General features: G+C 31.4%; 1 protein-coding gene across 1 annotated transcript in view; it reads left to right on the top strand.

Annotated features, from left to right (window-relative positions):
• The window catches only part of LOC145312181 (zwei Ig domain protein zig-8-like), a 128060-nt gene that overhangs the window by 22491 nt on the left and 86453 nt on the right, over positions 1-19116 (top strand). The window contains exon 2 of the mRNA XM_080151369.1: positions 14762-14856. Coding sequence (XP_080007495.1) covers positions 14784-14856 — 73 coding nt within the window. The 5' untranslated portion in view covers positions 14762-14783. The remainder of the gene's footprint in view (positions 1-14761; positions 14857-19116) is intronic.

Genomic DNA, 19116 nt, shown 5'->3' with positions numbered 1-19116 from the left:
CTCAATTTTGCTTCGACTCTTATACATTTATATTCTGATTATTCAGTTGTGACACTATATAAGTGTTAATGTCAGGTTGTCCAACCATTTCAGTGCTTCGCTTTTATTGATGTTGTCATCCTTGTTTAGGGTAGCCTTCATAATTTCCCGGGTTGAGTTTATGCTATACTATTTTGAGATATAATGCTTTGGATGTTTTTAGGCTATTTTCTCCTTCCTTCTTACCCATTTAAATACAGAGACCTTAGATTCTAAGGGTGCAAACGCTAGTAACAAAATAAAGAATTACTTAATATTTTTGAAGCTTATTTGAAAATATCTTTTCTTTCCAAAAAAGAATAAGTAACTTTAAATGTCAGAAAAAGTTTAATAGAAGTTTCAGATTTAACTTTTCTTTTAAGAATGCATTTTAGCAGAAAACATACGTTCGTCTATCCGTTTGTTTAAGGTATATAGCTAAAAGTTGACTGTAAAGATTCAGCTGGTGTTTTGTCTTTTCCTTTCTATTTGGAACAGCTTCATAAAATGTTTTTTTCTCGGCTTGTACTAAAGATAAACCTCTAGATTTGAGTTTTAAATTTTGCTGACTTTATTTCTTACTATGGGTTTATCAGTATTTCTGTTTTTTTTTTTTTAAGCGAAGCTTTTCTATAATTAGGGTCGGCCCGTCCGTCCGTACGTTCGTCCGTAACGGATAGCTTTTTTCTTTAATTTAGGCATGTTAGAATTGTCCTATCGATTTCAAACTTTGCATTGTGATTCTTTTAGTAGTTAGGTACGATTTAAAAAGCGTAGCAACTCTATAATCATTACCAGAATGTCCGTACGTTCATTTTAAACATGTCGATTTTTTTACTATTTTAACAACAAATTTTTATGTGATCTAATCATCCGATTTATCTGATTTTTGGTATAAGAATTCCTGGGACAACAAAGTATAATGTTATAAGCGAAGCAACTCTATAATCAAGTCCTAAAAATGTAAGTATGTCCATAAACATTATCCTGTATCCAGCAGTTTTTTGACAAATTTACTTACAATTTTGGTTCAACTCTTATACATTTATATTCTGATTTTTAGTTTCGACACTATACAAGTCTTAATGTCCGTTTGTCCTACCGTTTCAGGGCTTCGCTTTTATGGATGTTGTCATCCTTGTTTTCTCTTTAAATAAATAGCTCAATAGCTTCTTTTATGGATGTTGTCATGCTTGATTGTGCTTGTAATAATAATTATTCAAGTAATTTTAGTAGAGAATATTGTAAAACAACGATATTTATGTAAATATGTATCGCAGCAATAAAAAGCAAAATAATAATGATCAAAATAGATGTTTTTGAAAGTGGGTGACTGCCATTCCCACAACCAGCAAAAGTAAAGTAGTTGTATTTTGGCCAGTGAAAATCAAAAAGAATAGATGCATTCTATTTCAAACTGAATTTTAGCTGTATAAATGACAATAATATTGAAACTTACATCTAACTTATTATTTATACTGTCTTTAACACATCCATAACTCGTAAAAAAAACATATGCCTAATTTTAACACATGTCAAATATACATTCAACACTGGTATTTATTGAGCAGCTTTGATCCTAAGAAAGTTTTATTAGTATCAATTTCCCTCTTTCTTTTGTATAGGTTTATCATACTTGATATTGCCTTTTTCCTCATAAACTTTTTACCCATGCATTCATATTTTTTCCTCGTCTATCTATTTCTCCATCTATGCATATCATTTTAGACCTCTTACTTTTGCATATATGTATAAAATTGAATTATTTCTAGTAAAAAGTATCCCTGTTATAATCTCATTTAGTTTTAAATTATATAGATCTATATTTTTTTTAGAATTAATAATCTATTATATTTTTTTTAAAAAATGTTAGAAATCATAAGAAATATTTCAACGAACCCAATATGTACATACGGAGTAGCATCTACGCCCCTAGAGGCCTCTTGGGCATTTGAGGGAAATGGAGTGGAGAGTCAAAGATTTAGTATGAAAAAAAAATAAATAAACCTAACTTGGACCTATAGGAAGAAATCAAGAACCATATCGGTTTAGTAAGACTTTGTAATACTAACACAAAGACCTATACACAGACATCATGTTTCTTTTATGAATAGATATATAAACTAATTAAAGCTAATTTGTTGAGGACCCTTGTGGGATAGTTTCTCGGCTCATCAAATACAGATTAATTTTCTCTATCACTCCACCCATATATAATATAATAACATACATGTAATATCATATGTAAAGGTTAGCTTAACTAAGGTTTTTGCATAAAATGTAAAAAATCTGCTGGGCGTTTGATATAACTTTCAAAAATAAAGTTATGTATATGATTTGATTACTTTAAAAACTCATTGGTTTTAAGGGATAAGATAATAAACGATAAATTGATTTACCTCAACATTGATTATAATATAAACCAACATAGTCACCCAAAACCAAAATACCTTTGAAAGTGGTTTTGGACGTCTAGAACTGATTCTACGGGCAGTATATTGACAAAAAAAATATAGCGAGAACTCCTTTTGAAATTGTTTTGAAACTCGTCTTTGGGGGGCCACTACATCCTCCCTAGTTGAGATAATGCCTTAAAACTTTAGAATATTATAGTACATGTCCCCAATAGTATCTGTATCAATTTTAAGCACGGCATCTCAACTTTGAATCGATTTCGTCCATTCTTTCAAAGGATAGAAGATTTGTGTATACGAAAAATGCACCAAAACCATATTTAGATATTGACTAAGTTTTGAATTTTAGGTTTTAGTTTTAGATACAAACTAAAATATTTTTTGCTGTTCTATTAATTGTCTTAAAAACGAAGAAAATAAGCCATTATTCATTATATTCTGATAACTATTAGTGGGGTAAAATTGCTTTTAAAAAAAGTTCTCATAAACAAAACATACTGTATAATCATGTAGGTATACAATATTTGTAGATTGTTTGACCTTTTTAAAAAAAATTATGTCATGCCAGGTCTTTTTAGATTTACAATTTTTCTTTTCTTTGATGAAGGCGTAGTGAAAGTGGTAAAAAGAATGTCATTTGTTTTATAAGTATTTTATTAAACAAGATAAATTACACAGTTTGTCTACCAAATTTCTTCACTCTTAAAAATTTTTTACCATTGAATTTTCAAAGTAGAACCGTTAATTTCAGCACCTATTGAAGCTGTTATAGTGCCTATAAAAATTACGTCATACAATACAACTGACCAAAGATAGGTCAATACAAATAATAAATCATCAATGACAGGTAAGTTTACATTTTAATTGACCAATGGTAAGCCAGTATGGCGTCATTTTTTAGCTTCGTACCTATTTCTAAAAGCAATTTTATAACTTACTTTTTTTCTGTCGGTCAGTCTGTCACACAATTGGTCTGTAATTCTATAGAGAAAATATGATTTAAAGGTGTCTATTTCATTTTTATTAAAAATAAGTTGATAAAGATTATTAATACACATTTTTTGACATTTTAAACAATTAAATTATTTTAAACTATCATTTTTTTTAAAAGAAAGAATACTTAGAGCTTTATAAGAAGCTGCACTGTAGAGGAGAATCATATCGGTTCAGAGGTTAGCGAGATCCTTGGGTACAGACAGACAAGCAAAGATCGTGTTAATTTTATAAATGGATGGACATATTTACCTGTTTATGAAAATATTTTTTTAAGAGTGTGTAATGAGACATGTCCACGGGTGATTAATTTTCTTTTATAACAAAACTTTCTGTGTAAAATTTTTTAACAAACATATATATACTTGAGGGCGTGCCCACGCATTTTCTAGACCCCCCCCCCCCCCTCCCACTCTTATACGGATATGTACACAGTTTTTTTTGTTATAGCTAAAGAATTAACATTTTACACCTTTTATTTTTTCCCTATTCAAAATTTAACCGTGCGGGGAAATGTTAAAAGGGTTATACCCCAACCCCTGCCCCATACATGATGCAGAGCACGCTTATAGCATAAACAGATAATAGAAATAAATTTAAACATTCTGATTTTAATGCCTATGAGAAAAAAGTATTATCTTCTTAAATGTCACTAGAGGCTTTCATAATGCTTTTGAGTTGTTCCAGTTCTACACATTTTTAAAAGCGAAGCTTTTCTATAATTAGGGTCGGTCCGTCTGTACGTCCGTCCGTCCGTCCGTCCGTCCGTATCGGATAGCTTTTTTCGTTAATTTAGACATGTCAGAATTGTCCTATCGATTTCAAGTTTTGCATGGTGATTCCTTTAGTAGTTAGGTACAATTTAGAAAGCGTAGCAACTCTATAATCATTACAGAAATGTCCGTACGTCCATTTTAAACATGTTGATTTTTTTACTTTTTTAACAACAAATTTTTATTGATCTAATCATCCGATTGATCTGATTTTTTGTATATTGATTCCTGGGACAACAAAGTATAATGTTATAAGCGAAGCAACTGTATAATCAAGTCCTAAAAATGTAAGTATGTCCATAAACATTACCCTGTATAAAGCAGTTTTTCAACAAATTTACTTAAAATTTTGCATCGATTCTTACACATTTGTATTCTGATTATTCAGTTCTGACACTATGTAAGTGTTAATGTCCGTTTGTCCTACCGTTTTAGTGCTTCGCTTTTATGGATGTTGTCATCCTGGTTTTTTACACTATTATTTTCTCTTGTTTATTGGTGCTGGTTATTCTAACAGACAATTAAAATGTAAACAAATCAACCAAAACCTTTTAGAAAACATATTGCGTGCATAGAACTTGAAAAAACTAAATATCCACACGTTTGCTTTGAAAACAAAGACAAAATATTGTCAGAGTTTGAAAACGAGAGTGGAAACAGGGAAAGGGATAAGTATTTTAAGAAATATATCTTGAAAAATTCGTGTATTACTTAATTTTAGCATATCTTCAATGTTAGTGTTCTAATAAATGTTTAAGCATAAAGCTACCTGCCCCCAAGTGGTGGAGACCCTTGCCATCTCCTAGCATATTGCATTCTTTTGTTTTGTAGGGTGGTGTTTATATTTCCGATGCTATTAGCTGATTTCAAAGACCCAATATAAAGTTAATCCTCTGCACTATTGCTCATTCCCCCTCTCTTCTTTTCTTTTAATAGTTTACTTACCGTCTATCCTAAAGATTGGTATACCCATTTCTAGCCGTAGTCTATAATATAGGCTAGGGTTCATCTGAGTCGAATGCTGTTGATAAAAAGACAAATGACAAATATTATTCCACTAAAGGTTGTTATACTTTATCCAGACAACTACCTGCCCCCAGTAGTGGAGACCCTTGCCATCTCCTAGCATATTGCTTTCTTTTGCATTATAGGGACTAGGATGTGTTTATATTTCCGATGTTATTAGCTGATTTCAAAGACCCAGTATAAAATTAAGCCCAGGCCCTATAGACAGAGCTACATATTGATAATTTCTCATCTCATCTTTTACTTTAATAGTTTACTTACTGTCTATCCTAAAGATTGGTATACCGTAGCCGTAGTCTACACTATAGGATACGGTTCATCTGAGTCGAATGCTGTTGATAAAAAGACAAATGACAAATATTGTTCCACTAAAGGTTGTTACGCTTTATTTATTTTTTAGTATGAATGTCCTTTCTGAAAGTTTGTGTATTTGTTTAATGATCAAAGTTTGACTCAAATATTTACAATGAATTCTCAGGGCCAGGCATGAATATTCTCATTTAACAAGTCAGGATTAATCCAAGTTTAGAACAAATGTAATAGGTTTTCTTCAAGATGTTATTTAAATTTTTAAGTTTTTCATCTTTATGGGTTGGGGTCGTTTGAGTTGGAATGGTGTTTAGGGGTGCCCATGGATTTAGTGTTGTTTTAACAGCAAACAGTTGTTGATTATAAACCAACATAACATAACAGAATTCTAGATTAGATCCAATATTAAAGTAAAAAATTATTAGTTAAAAAGTAGACTGTTTTGATTTTTGATATCATATTCTTTTTGGTGTGTGTGTGTGTGTGTGTAGCCATAGATTCTTATTGTTTGGACCTAAGTAGTCATTGAGAAGGACGAGACACTTTTGTATAGCCACAAGCTCCAAGTACATCATGCCTTGACCTGCTGTCTCACCGAGTATGTCAGGTGTTTCAAATTAAGCATTAAAACCACTCAATAATCTCCCTTCTTACACATCTTGAGTAAGGTGCATGAATGTATTCAACTGTGAGATTCGAGTTGCCACATGGGGACTAGAACTCGAACTCTCACCACAGTAACTCAGTGCATTACTGCTAAGCTGCGACGCCCCTTTTTATGGTCAAAGAGTGAATAAGCCATTTTATTTTTCTGTTCTTCTATTTATCTTTCAGAATTTAATTCCATTTCGGATCATGGAAAGAAAACAAAGTCATTCCTTAATTAGGACAGAAGTCACCTTCCTAGGAAGGACATAAGTAGCTTCCCTTATGTGAGAATTTGTTAGATGAAGGGCATAACTTGTCTCCCTTAACAAAGATTTTGCAAGATGAAGGACATAAGTAGCCTCCCTTCACCACACAAAACCTAGCTTTTTGGTCCTTCACATAGCAAAATCTTGCATAAAATAGTTTATCTGTCCTTCACATAGCAAATTCTTGCAAAACATAGCATTTATGTCCTTCACATAGCAAATTCTTGCAAAACATAGCAAATTCTTGCAAATCATAGCAAATTATTGCAAAACATAGCATTTATGTCCTTCTCATAGCAAATTCTTGCAAAACATAGCAAATTCTTGCAAAACATAGCATTTATGTCCTTCACATAGCAAATTCTTGCAAAACATAGCAAATTCTTGCAAAACATAGCAAATTCTTGCAAAACATAGCATTTATGTCCTTCACATAGCAAATTCTTGCAAAACATAGCAAATTCTTGCAAAACATAGCAAATTCTTGCAAAACATAGCATTTATGTCCTTCACATAGCAAATTCTTGCAAAACATAGCAAATTCTTGCAAAACATAGCAAATTCTTGCAAAACATAGCATTTATGTCCTTCACATAGCAAATTCTTGCAAAACATAGCAAATTCTTGCAAAACATGGCAAATTCTTGCAAAACATAGCATTTATGTCCTTCACATAGCAAATTCTTGCAAAACATAGCAGATTCTTGCAAAACATAGCAAATTCTTGCAAAACATAGCATTTATGTCCTTCACATAGCAAATTCTTGCAAAACATAGCATTTATGTCCTTCACATAGCAAATTCTTGCAAAACATAGCAAATTCTTGCAAAACTTAGCATTTATGTCCTTAACATAGCATTTTGGTCCTTCACATAGCAAAATCTCACAAAACATAGGTTTTTCTGACCTTTTTCTACCAGGAGATCAGAACTAAATCAGAACACACATAACAAGAGTTTTACATAATTTAACTCTGCATAAATTATGATAATTCATTATTATTACCCCTCCCCCCCCCCCTATTTAAAATTTACCCCTGCATAAATTATGATAATTCTTTATTATTACCCCTCCCCCCCCCCTATTTAAAATTTACCACTGCATAAATTATGATAATTTATGCTGAGTTAAATGTACTGTTTGAACTTCTATCTAACAGGATATGAGAACTGGGAGGTTGTGACACAAAAGAGGCCAGCTATGGTGCCATGTAGGAAAAGTGGCATTGCATTCTAGGGTCTAAAAGGCGTCATAGCTGGCCCCTTTTCAGTCCATCATATGACATGGGAAGGAGGTTGAGGAGCATTTTATGCAGTCTAAATTCCCAAGAATGCAATGCCACTTTTCCTACATGGCACCACCTCCCATGTCATATGATGGACACAAAAGAGGCCAGCTGTGACGCCTTTTAAGAAAAGTGGCATAGCATAGTGGAATTTAGGCTGCATAAAATGCTCCTCAACCTCCTTCCCATGTCATATGATGGACTGGAAAGGGGCCAATTGAATAATTGTTAATCTGAATGTACTATGTAAACACTCTTGTTATGTGTGTTCTGATTAAGTTCTCATATCCTGTTAGATAGAAGTTCAAACAGTACATTTAACTCAGCATAAATTATCATAATTTATGCAGGGGTAAATTTTAAATAGGGGGGGGGGAGGGGTAATAATAAAGAATTATCATAATTTATGCAGGGGTAAATTTTAAATAGGGGGGGGGGAGGGGTAATAATAATGAATTATCATAATTTATGCAGAGTTAAATTATGTAAAACTCTTGTTATGTGTGTTCTGATTTAGTTCTGATCTCCTGGTAGAAAAAGGTCAGAAAAACCTATGTTTTGTGAGATTTTGCTATGTGAAGGACCAAAATGCTATGTTAAGGACATAAATGCTAAGTTTTCCAAGAATTTGCTACGTTTTGCAAGAATTTGCTATGTGAAGGACATAAATGCTATGTTTTGCAAGAATTTGCTATGTTTTGCAAGAATTTGCTATGTTTTGCAAGAATTTGCTATGTTTTGCAAGAATTTGCTATGTGAAGGACATAAATGCTATGTTTTGCAAGAATTTGCTATGTTTTGCAAGAATTTGCTATTTTTTGCAAGAATTTGCTATGTGAAGGACATAAATGCTATGTTTTGCAAGAATTTGCTATGTTTTGCAAGAATTTGCTATGTTTTGCAAGAATTTGCTATGTGAAGGACATAAATGCTATGTTTTGCAAGAATTTGCTATGTGAAGGACATAAATGCTATGTTTTGCAAGAATTTGCTATGTGAAGGACATAAATGCTATGTTTTGCAAGAATTTGCTATGTGAATGACAGAAATGCTATGTTTTGTGAGGTTTTGCTATGTGAAGGACATAAATGCTATGTTTTGCAAGAATTTGCTATGTGAAGGACAGAAAAGCTAAGTTTTGCAACTTGAAGGACATAAGCAGCCTTCCTAATGTAAGAATTTGTCAGACAAAGGACATAAGTCACCTCCCTTAAGTTAGATTTTGTTAGATGAAGGACATAAGTAGCCTTCCTTAGACCAATTTTCAGTGACTTCTGTCCTAATTAGGAATGACTTTGTTTTCTTTCCATGATCCTCCATTTCTTTAAAAAATGGTCAAGCAACGCCTGAACAATGTTTTTTTTCTTTCTTTTTACAAAACTTTTTGACATTACTATTAAAACTTTTTTTAAATTTGTTCAATAACAGTCCTTGGATACAATGGCTGTAAAAAAACAGACAAGCAGTCTTCAGTCAGGTCTTGACCTTATTAATCAAGTTTAGTCTTTACTTAAAAGATAGAAAATAACTATATAAATTTGTTTGATTTCTTTTGGCAGTAAACTAAACTTAGACTTAAAGGTTATTTTTATTCATAATCGAAATTTTTTCTTACTTCGAAAATAAGTAAATTCAAAAATTTAGTAGACTGTTTATGATTTTCAGTTAAGAATAACCTCCTAAATGTATATATATGAAATAATCTTTGTTTTAGAACAGTTTGACCTAATAAGAGCATTTGACTATAACCCAACACCTAAATCTACGAAATTACACAAAAAAATGACTCTTTGTTCTAACTTTCAATTAAACAACCCTTGATTAATTACTGGATAAAAACATCAGATTTTCCGGGAATTTTATAAATCAATTATTGAATTATCCTTCAAATTATTTAATTTTTGCAGACCTTTTTTCATTTCAATCTAAATTCAATTTAAATGGCATAACCAATAATACCATACATTTCAGTATCCCGTTTTTTAAAGGAACAGTTTAAAATAACTTTGAAACTAAATTATGAAAAAAACATTCATAAAAGTGAAGCTCTAGAAAAGTTGGAAAAACGAACGTTAATACTTGTAGAGTGTCAAAACTGAGTGAGCATAATATAATTTTTTAGTCTAAAGAAAATTGTGAGTATATTTATTTCAAAACTGCTTAAATAATGGATACTGTTGCAGGACATACTTACTTTGTTAGAACTTGATTATAGATATGCTTCGCTTATATCATTGTACCTTGTTGTAAGGGAATAGTATTCCAAAAATAAGATAAATATAATGATTATATATAATAAAAAAGTTGTTGTCAAAAAAAAGATTTATGATATGATGTATAACCATACAAGTACCTGCCCCATTTTTCCAAGGACCCTTATTGTCTGCTCTAATATCAAAAGGTTAAAAATCAAAATGTTTTAAATGGACGTGCGGATAAAAGGGCAAATGGTTATATTAATTCTTTTTTTACACTGCACTGTTGGAAGAGTTCTGACAAACAGAAAAAGAAAAAAAAGGAGAACAGAAAAGAAGAAAGATAAACAAAAAATTACAAACAATTTTAAAGTGATTTTGCTTCTAGAAATAATGAATACAGATAAGCTGACAATGGGTAAATAGAACAAAATAGTAAACAGTGGTAGAGATAGAAAAGATAACATACACTAAAAGAGTAGCTGCGCTACTTAAAATAACACCTATCCTTGGTAGTACAACCTTGATTTGTGACGCACTGTATTTTGTGTTGCATTGAGAATTGCTTCACCAACAATTAACGTAATTATCAAGTGCACCAAGCGTTTTTTTAAAAGGTAAACAAGGTCAATATTATTCAGTAAGCTCAGCGTTTTATAACTATAAAATGAATCTTTTGAACAAATACATCTATAGTATTAATGTATATACAGATAACTACCTCCCCCCATTCCCAATGCTAGAAAATTGTTTTCTACTACTTGGCTGTGTTAATATTCCCGAAACCATTGGTTGATTTCAAAGACCTAATTGATAGTCAGCACAAGTTCATTGTGATAGGGAAATCATTTATTTAACCTATTCCCCCTCTAGGTTTTTACTCTCGTGTTGAAAATGAATAAGGGAACATGTATTAAGGGAAGGGGGTGGTCGTGGTTTCTTTATAAGTTTACCTATTTGCGTTGGCTAAACTTATTATGCCCTTAAAATCTTAAAAAGAGATTGGGCCTCTTTCTCTCTCCCCCCTTTTCATGAATAGATATATTATTTTGAATATGATAAATATTTGAAGTATTTAAAAGTTGCCTTTGTTAGTTAGCAATTTGTTAATTGTTGTACAAAGTACATAAGTTTAAATAGATGGATTGGAATACTTAAATACTATTAGCATAAATGTTATGATAATCAATAAACAAAACAAAAAGCCTAATTCAATAGGAGATTGGTACACTAATCGTAAAATAAGGGGGAGGAAGTCGTGCCAAAATTCCGTAAATTATGAGTTTTAAGGCTTAAAAAAGAAGTAAATAGAACGATAATATTTATTAAATATTATTGTCTTTAGTTCTTTTCAATCAAGAATACACATATTTAGTTAATATTATTGTTCTACTACTGTTTTTAAGCCTTAAAACTCACACCTCTACGAAATTTTAGCACAAACTACTCCCCCCTTTATCACAAATTTGATATTACAGCAGTATCTAACTACGTATCTTCATTTTAGTCAAGTTAATAACCCCTTAATTGTAGGACTCTTGTCCAGTGGCTTGCACAGGGTTTTGCGAAGACCAAGAACGACTGGGGGAGGGGTGTAAGGGTTATGATTTCTAGGAGTTTGTAATACAGAAAACAAGAGAAGTTCTACTTTATTTTGAGGGATATGGATACAAAAGTAGAAATAAGCTTTTTTTACAAGTAAATTGACGCAAGAAATGCGCAATTATTGCCTCCACTTAGCTGTTTTAAGGATAGTGTATCAGGGGGTGCAGACACTTGTCTAGGGCGTTGTATGAAGAAGGGGGGGGGTGTATCCAACCCATTAATTTTGGCGAATATACATCCATTCTGTACGTCCTACTCTTGTCTATGTATGTCCTCAATAATTATAGCTACGATTTTCAATTTTTGACTTTAATGTCTTTAGTATACCTTAGTTTACATATTGTCTTTTCCAGTATCGCTTCGAAACTGATTAATTTCCGGTGGGTTAGAACCGGTTCTCAGCCATACTAAAAGTTATATAAAGCATCGTAGTAGATCCAGTTTTCTAAAAATATAAAAATGTACAATCATAAGATTGAAAACCAGTTTTTTAGCTCGAGGCTGAAAAACTGGTTTTAATCCTTTAATTGTACATTTTTATATCCGCAGAAAGCTGTTTATAATACAATGCACGAGAAATATCTATTATAATATGTGTCCCAGACCCTGGCATGTATATAAATTATTCAAGGTTAAATTTAACCCCCATGGAATTAGATAGATTAATTATTACCTACAATAGTAGTTTCAAATTATTATCATAGCTTAATGTATTTTATGTTTAGCTATGGCTATCTAGTGTAGAATTAGCTACTAGATATTTGAACAGTACCTTGTGTTTGTCCTGGTAAGGATTTAGGCTATTTTGTCTATAGGAGGGATCTTAATTGATTTCTTAGGAAATACATTTATACCCAATATTTTTTGTAAAGAAGCTACTCTATAATTTACGTTGTCTGTCCGTCCGTCCCCTATGAGGAAATGTAATGTTCTCGGCTGTTATTTAAGATAGTAAGCTTTAATTTACTAAATTACCTGTATCAACGAGATGATTAATATATTTTAAAAGATTACGTAAATGTTTCTGTGATATATCAAAAATTATCTCTATTTGTTTTTATTTTGTAAGACAACTGAATATCTGCTCAATAACTAACTTCGTCCATACATCCTTGATTTTATTGTGCTTCGCTACTTATCTATGTTGTCATCCTTGTTTTTTTTTCTACAACAAAAATTAAACATTTTACCTAAAATTCTATTGACGCCCTTGTTTACAAATAGTTGTTACTTGTATAACTATGTAACTGTGTATATAGTTTGTATGTAAACAGGGATCAAAAGGGATTAGACAATGGCTTTTAAATTGATGTACATTTCCACAAAATAAACCCATCTGTAGATAACAATTAGTGGTTGAAAAGTCTGAACACTAAAAATAAGGAAACATCCAATAAAAATTCGACAAAAGTCCCCAAAAATGTATGGCCAACAAATAAGAAAAAGTTATTTTAAAACTTTGGGGACTAGGAATTCACAGCCCAATGTCCCCTCCCCCTCCCTGACTGAGTGTATATAGTGTGTGTATATGCTTGATGAATATTTGAAAACAGAAAAGAGTAACACAACAATGTTTCTGATGAACAAACTTTTCGGGGGGGGGGGGGGGTGCCTACTAGAATCATTTCACCACTTAATGTGACCTTATGATATCTATGCTATTCTGGGCTACAAACTTTCTGTTATTTAGCTATTTTATTACTGTATGGACTTTACTTTATGTGTATATACATGTTTTACTTCAAGCTAAATGGGAAAGTATGAAAGGTATACATCAGGGCTCGGCAGCCGCGCGTCAGCCTCATGGCAATCAATCTTTTACAATTTTAAAAGTCAGCTGGAATTCTAAAGTTTTAAACATTACCAAATGTGGCTATCCTTTAATTCAAAAATATTTTGCTTACAGATTAAATAAAACAATAAAAATAAGAGAGAATGATTTAGATCTACAATGATAATTACTAACAAAAAATTAAAAGTTACCGTTAAAAAATACGGAGGTCAGAAATTTACACACTATGATGTATGAGTTTGTAAGTTATCTAACTAATCCTTTTAGTCAATTTGTAAAATTTCATTTTTGATAAATTGTTACACAATGTATATTGTATAACTATATTATAGTTTACACTGTTCTATATTTTATGAACAGTATGACCCATAAAAATGCACTAAAAAATATTTTAAGATCTGTGAAAGTAACATATTGTAAAAGCTTTTAAATATAAAGCAAGGCAAAATAAGGTGTTTTGCTCTTATAAAGTAAAAACCTTAAATCCACAATATAAAGTATTTCTTTATTAATCAAAATAAGATTTTTTTAGTTTATATGTTTACTAACGACTTAACGCCCCCTAGAAAGGGAAAAGGCCGCCTCCTAAAGCCTAGGGGCGAGGATGTTTGTGTATTTATTCACTAGATGTATTACATTGTATTTCAAAATGCACCGCTGACTTTGATCTTTGGAGTTATGACTTCATTCTATGTCTGGTTTCTAAATATATAAACACACTATACATTACAGTACATTCTTATCATAGGTAGCTTCATCTTTTTGCTGTAACACTATAATATCTCATTGTTTATTGAACCGAGCTCTGATTTTTTCTGACACAGTTATTACTCATGTAGTAACCTCTTTTTTGTCATGTAGCATAAACAAGGATAACAACATCTATTGGAAGCGTAGTCAAAGTTTAAGCTTTAAGACATATATAAAATTGTAGAATTGCACATAACTAATTAAATAAAATTTTATGTGTTGACATTAGTGGCGTGCACATTGATTAACCAGTGATGTTTGACGACTTAGGGGGTGAACATTTGAGGAAGGTAGCCCGTAATAACATCTTATTTGAGGGAGTGTTGACATCCAGGGATCTAAAGGGATAAGACAATGGCCGATAAAATAATTTATATCCCCAATGATGATACACAAGTTAACTCTTCAGTAAATTAAGATTAGTGGTTGAAACGATTAAACACTAAACTTAATGATCCAACCAATCAAAAGTCAAAAGTCCTTAAAGTTGTTAAGCAAACGAATAAGAAATGTTATCTAAAACTTTGGGGACTAGTGTAATAAACACCCTATTATCCCCTCTCTCTCTCTGTGAAACCATAGTATTTGAAGGAGTTTTGAAATGCCTCTACAAGCCCCTCCGCACGTCACTAATTTTCATAACTTACAACTTCTGTATAAATAAATAGTACTTATTATTTTTGCAGGTGTGTGAATACAAAGTAAAGGATGTCGAGTTCGAGTTCCACCCTGAAACTTTTGATAGTGATCAATATGTTGGCTGGTATAGAACATGGACAAGGTAAATTTTTATTTCATTGTAACATAATCCTTGGTTTTAAAAAATCTTATTTATTTTAATAGTGGATTTTCATCATTTAATTTCTACTAAAATAAAATAAAAATAAATACAATTTTCTGCCTATTTAGTTTTGACACTCTACAAGTCAGTTTGTCCTTCCATTTCATAGCTGCGCTCTTTTGGAAGTGGTCATCCTTGTTTACTATACCAAATCAGACACAGCATACAACTAATTGATCAAATCAACTAGCATGTCTAACATCAATTAACATCAACCAGTTATAAGGAAAAACAGTATAATTCAAATCATTAATCTTTAATGGATTTTCAGTATAAATTATGGTATTTTACTCTGCGTAAAACAAAAAGGATGTAATAATAAAGGAAAGTTGAAAGAAAAAGTGCTTAATCATATAAAATTACTTGGTTTGTAGATAATAAAAGGATGACAACATCCATAAAAGCGAAGCTCTGAAACGGTAGGACAAGCGGACATTATCACTTGTCAGAACTGAATAATCAGAATGTAAATGTAAAAGAGTCAAAGCAAAATTGTAAGTAAATTTGTTGAAAAACTGCTTGATACAGGATAATGTTTATGGACATACTTACATTTTTAGGACTTGATTATAGAGTTGCTTCGCTTTTAATATTGTACTTTGTTGTCCCAGGAATCAGTATACCAAAAAATCAGACCAATCGGATTATTAGGTCACATGCAAATTTGTTGTTAAAAATGTAAAAAAATCAACATGTTTAAAATGAACGGACATTCTGGTAATGAATAAGAGTTGCTACGCTTTCTAACTCGTACCTAACTTCTACAGGAACCACCATGCAAAGTTTGAAATCGATAGGACAATTCTAACATGCCTAAATTAACGAAAAAAGCTATCCGTTACGGCCGGACGGACGTACGGACGGACCGACCCTAATTATAGAAAAGCTTCGCTTTTTAAAAAATAGAATATATCTTTGTTAATTTGAGTTTGGTTATAAATAATTTTAAAACCTGAAGCATGTTTGACTAATAGCTGTGCTTATTAAATATGATTTTTTCCAATGTATGTTAACATCAGCAGTTTACTAAAAAATATCCGCAAGGAGGTGTTTTTTGCGATTTCTCTTGGGAGGGTGGTGGTACCCTCTCCCAAAATAGTTATAAACCTCCCCCAAGACCCATGAACAGGCTACCCCGTTATTGAGAACCTTAATAGTTCAGCGGTTACCGTGATCCTTTGGTACAGACAGCCAGAGGATTTTGTTACTTTTGTATAAGGATTATTTGTTGGTTATTGTTATATGTATGAAAATTTTTATATAAGAGTAGAATGTTTAGAGTACATTTATTTTATGGAACCTAATTATAGAGAGAGTCAGATACAATGTCCAATATTGCAATTGCGGAAATATTGGACCAAAATAGTATGGCAGAGATAAAGGGATAAAAGGGTTAGTATCAGGTTACGAATATTCAGAGGTGAATTCTTAAAACAAAATTAGGGTCACATAGTGAGGCAAAGTTATTTTTGTGAAAAATCCTCCAAAATCGCATAAAAAATCTACAAAAATTAGGTAAATAAAATCATAAAAGGGTTACTAACATAAGATTTTGTTTAATTTTTGTAGATTTGTATGTGATTTTGGAGGATTTTTTTTTCATAAAACAATTTTGCCTAACTAAGCGACCCTGATTTTATAAAGAATCCACCTCAGGTTTATGCTTTCTGAAATATTGTCGTAATAGTTATGGATATTTTGATAAATAAGCGTAATTTAAGTTATCTTACGACTTTGGTATACAATCTTGTGTAAACCTATCCTTGTTAACCTGTGATTTATGTACTAAACTATTTACTGTGTATGTATGTACTTGTAGGATGTACAGTGGGCAAATAATTCAATATTCTTCAAACTTAGTTGCCTGCTGCATAATAGATAAATTAAATTGATACAGATATAATATAGAAATTTGCGTACTATTGCATAAAATTAGCTAATACTATGGATAATTAAAGTTTTGTCTGGGTTTTTAAAGAAGGTTCATTTCATGTAAACTTAAAGTTTGATTGCTATTCTTATTTTTACAAACAGTTAAGGTTTTCATTTATTTTATAAAGGAAGGCAAAAAAAACAGGCTAAAACCATCCCCGAATGGACCAATGTAAAGCAGTAAATATTTAAATACGTAATCTATCATAGTATGTCTTGAGTTAAGGTTTCAGTTCTTCTAAAATGCATATCAAGGAGTACATAACGAAAGTTAAGTAGATTATATCAGAAAAGAAAGATAGAAGTTTTCTCATTTTATTTCAATTACTATTGTTCCTTTCATTTAGATACTTATACAAAATCTTCAATGCTCATTTGCGTTAAATATCTTTATTAAGACAATCTTAGTTATATATACCATGAGTGGTTGAACTACCTACCCAGACTTACTTGAACTGGAAATGCATGTGGGCTAGTTAAATTCAAGAGTATTGACAGAGACTGCTAATAGAAAAAATAAAGAATATAAATAAATCATCAGACTCAAAAGTCATCATTAGAATAGAGTTACATTGAAATTTTATATAGATATATATTTATTTATTGGTATACTTTAAATGTTGGCCACATAAATTAGAAAAGATCTAAATAAGACTAGTTGCTTCACTTTCAGACTCTAGGGGAGGGAGAGAGAGGTCAGAAAAAAAGCCAAACATCACACAAAGACATTTATAAAGCCTCCCTGTAGAATATTACTAATTTGGACCAGCAATTTCAAGATCTTAAGCTTGAGAATAAAGCCTTAATTCTTTAAATTAAAAAATATTTTAACCCCAACTAATAAGAAAGAGATATTCATGATTTAAGATATCTTTGAGTGACGAATCTAAAAAGCTTTAGTAAAAGAATATGTTAATTTTGTTATTGAATAAATGTACATATTTTAGAACAATTTGGCATCGCTAAACAAATAAACTTAAACTTCATTCCATTGAAAAAGTTACAAGGATAAATTGCAAGGAAAATACAGCAGGAAAAGGATACAAAAAAAAATGTTTAATTTATGTAGGTTAGACCTCACCAAAGTGTTTAACGTCTTAAGTAGTTATCCTATTATATAAAGTACTAAGCTTTTTTGACTGTAGTGAAGGATCTCTCTAACCGCAGAACGGATATGGTTCTCCTTTACAGTGAAGTTTCGTGTAGGTCCTAAAATCGTTTTAAACAATTTGTATATATATATATTTTTATATAGTAGGTTAACTCACAAACAAAATATGAATTTTACATATTTATTGAGACATTACAAATTGTTTCGTGCATGTTTGCACTCTTCAGATGTCAATGTAAAACTAAAGTTTAAAATAAATTTAAGTTTAAAGGATTTCTACAAATATTTTAGAAGATTATTTGAACATAATATTTTAAAAAAAAGATATCCATATACAGCAGCACCAGAAGTTCCGTTGAGGCAGGGTAAGAAATGTTTCTTTCTTGAAATTCTTCTTCTTGATCTTGTAAGCCATGAGAGGGACAGTTTTGCCAGGTGCTGCGTGAAGTTGGTCAGGGGGTGGGGGCAGATTCTTCTTCAGGATAGTGGTTGAAGGAAATCATTTTTGTTTCAGAGCGTTGATTCAATTTTGATCAGAGGTCTCAACTATTTTAATAATAGGAGACTAGTTTCATCTTGTAAGTGAAGGTATCAAAATTGTTACCAGAGAGTTCTCAATACATAATGTAGAGAATAATATAGTAGGTTAACTCACAAACAAAATATGAATTTTATATATTTATTGAGACATTACAAATTGTTTCGTGCATGTTTGCACTCTTCAGATGTCAATGTAAAACTAAAGTTTAAAATAAATTTAAGTTTAAAGGATTTCTACAAATATTTTAGAAGATTATTTGAACATAATATTTTTATAGATATGTCTGGGTTTGGATTTAGGCTATATTTCACCCTTTTCATATCCCTTAGAATATAGAGCCCCTAGATGCTAGGGCGCATCTGCTAGTAATGTATATGGGTGGATATTTTGACTGGGGAAAAAGTGTAGTCAATTTAGCTTGATAACATAGAACTCGTTTATAGGTCAGTTAGTTCATCCATTAGGAGGGGAGGGGATGAAGTTAAGGAGGTGTTAGGGGGGAATAGTTTTATGAGTTCGCTGCAAGTTTCACTCTACTTTTTAAGGAACTATATGTTTTATACAAATTGTTCTATGCTTCAATCTAGTAATGAAAAAATCTATATTCTAATTTCAA

This window comes from Acartia tonsa, chromosome 2, assembly GCF_053477335.1.
Source record: "Acartia tonsa isolate MP-2025a chromosome 2, ASM5347733v1, whole genome shotgun sequence".
Taxonomy (NCBI): Eukaryota; Metazoa; Arthropoda; class Copepoda; order Calanoida; family Acartiidae; genus Acartia; species Acartia tonsa.
This window is presented reverse-complemented; position numbering and strand designations above follow the sequence as displayed.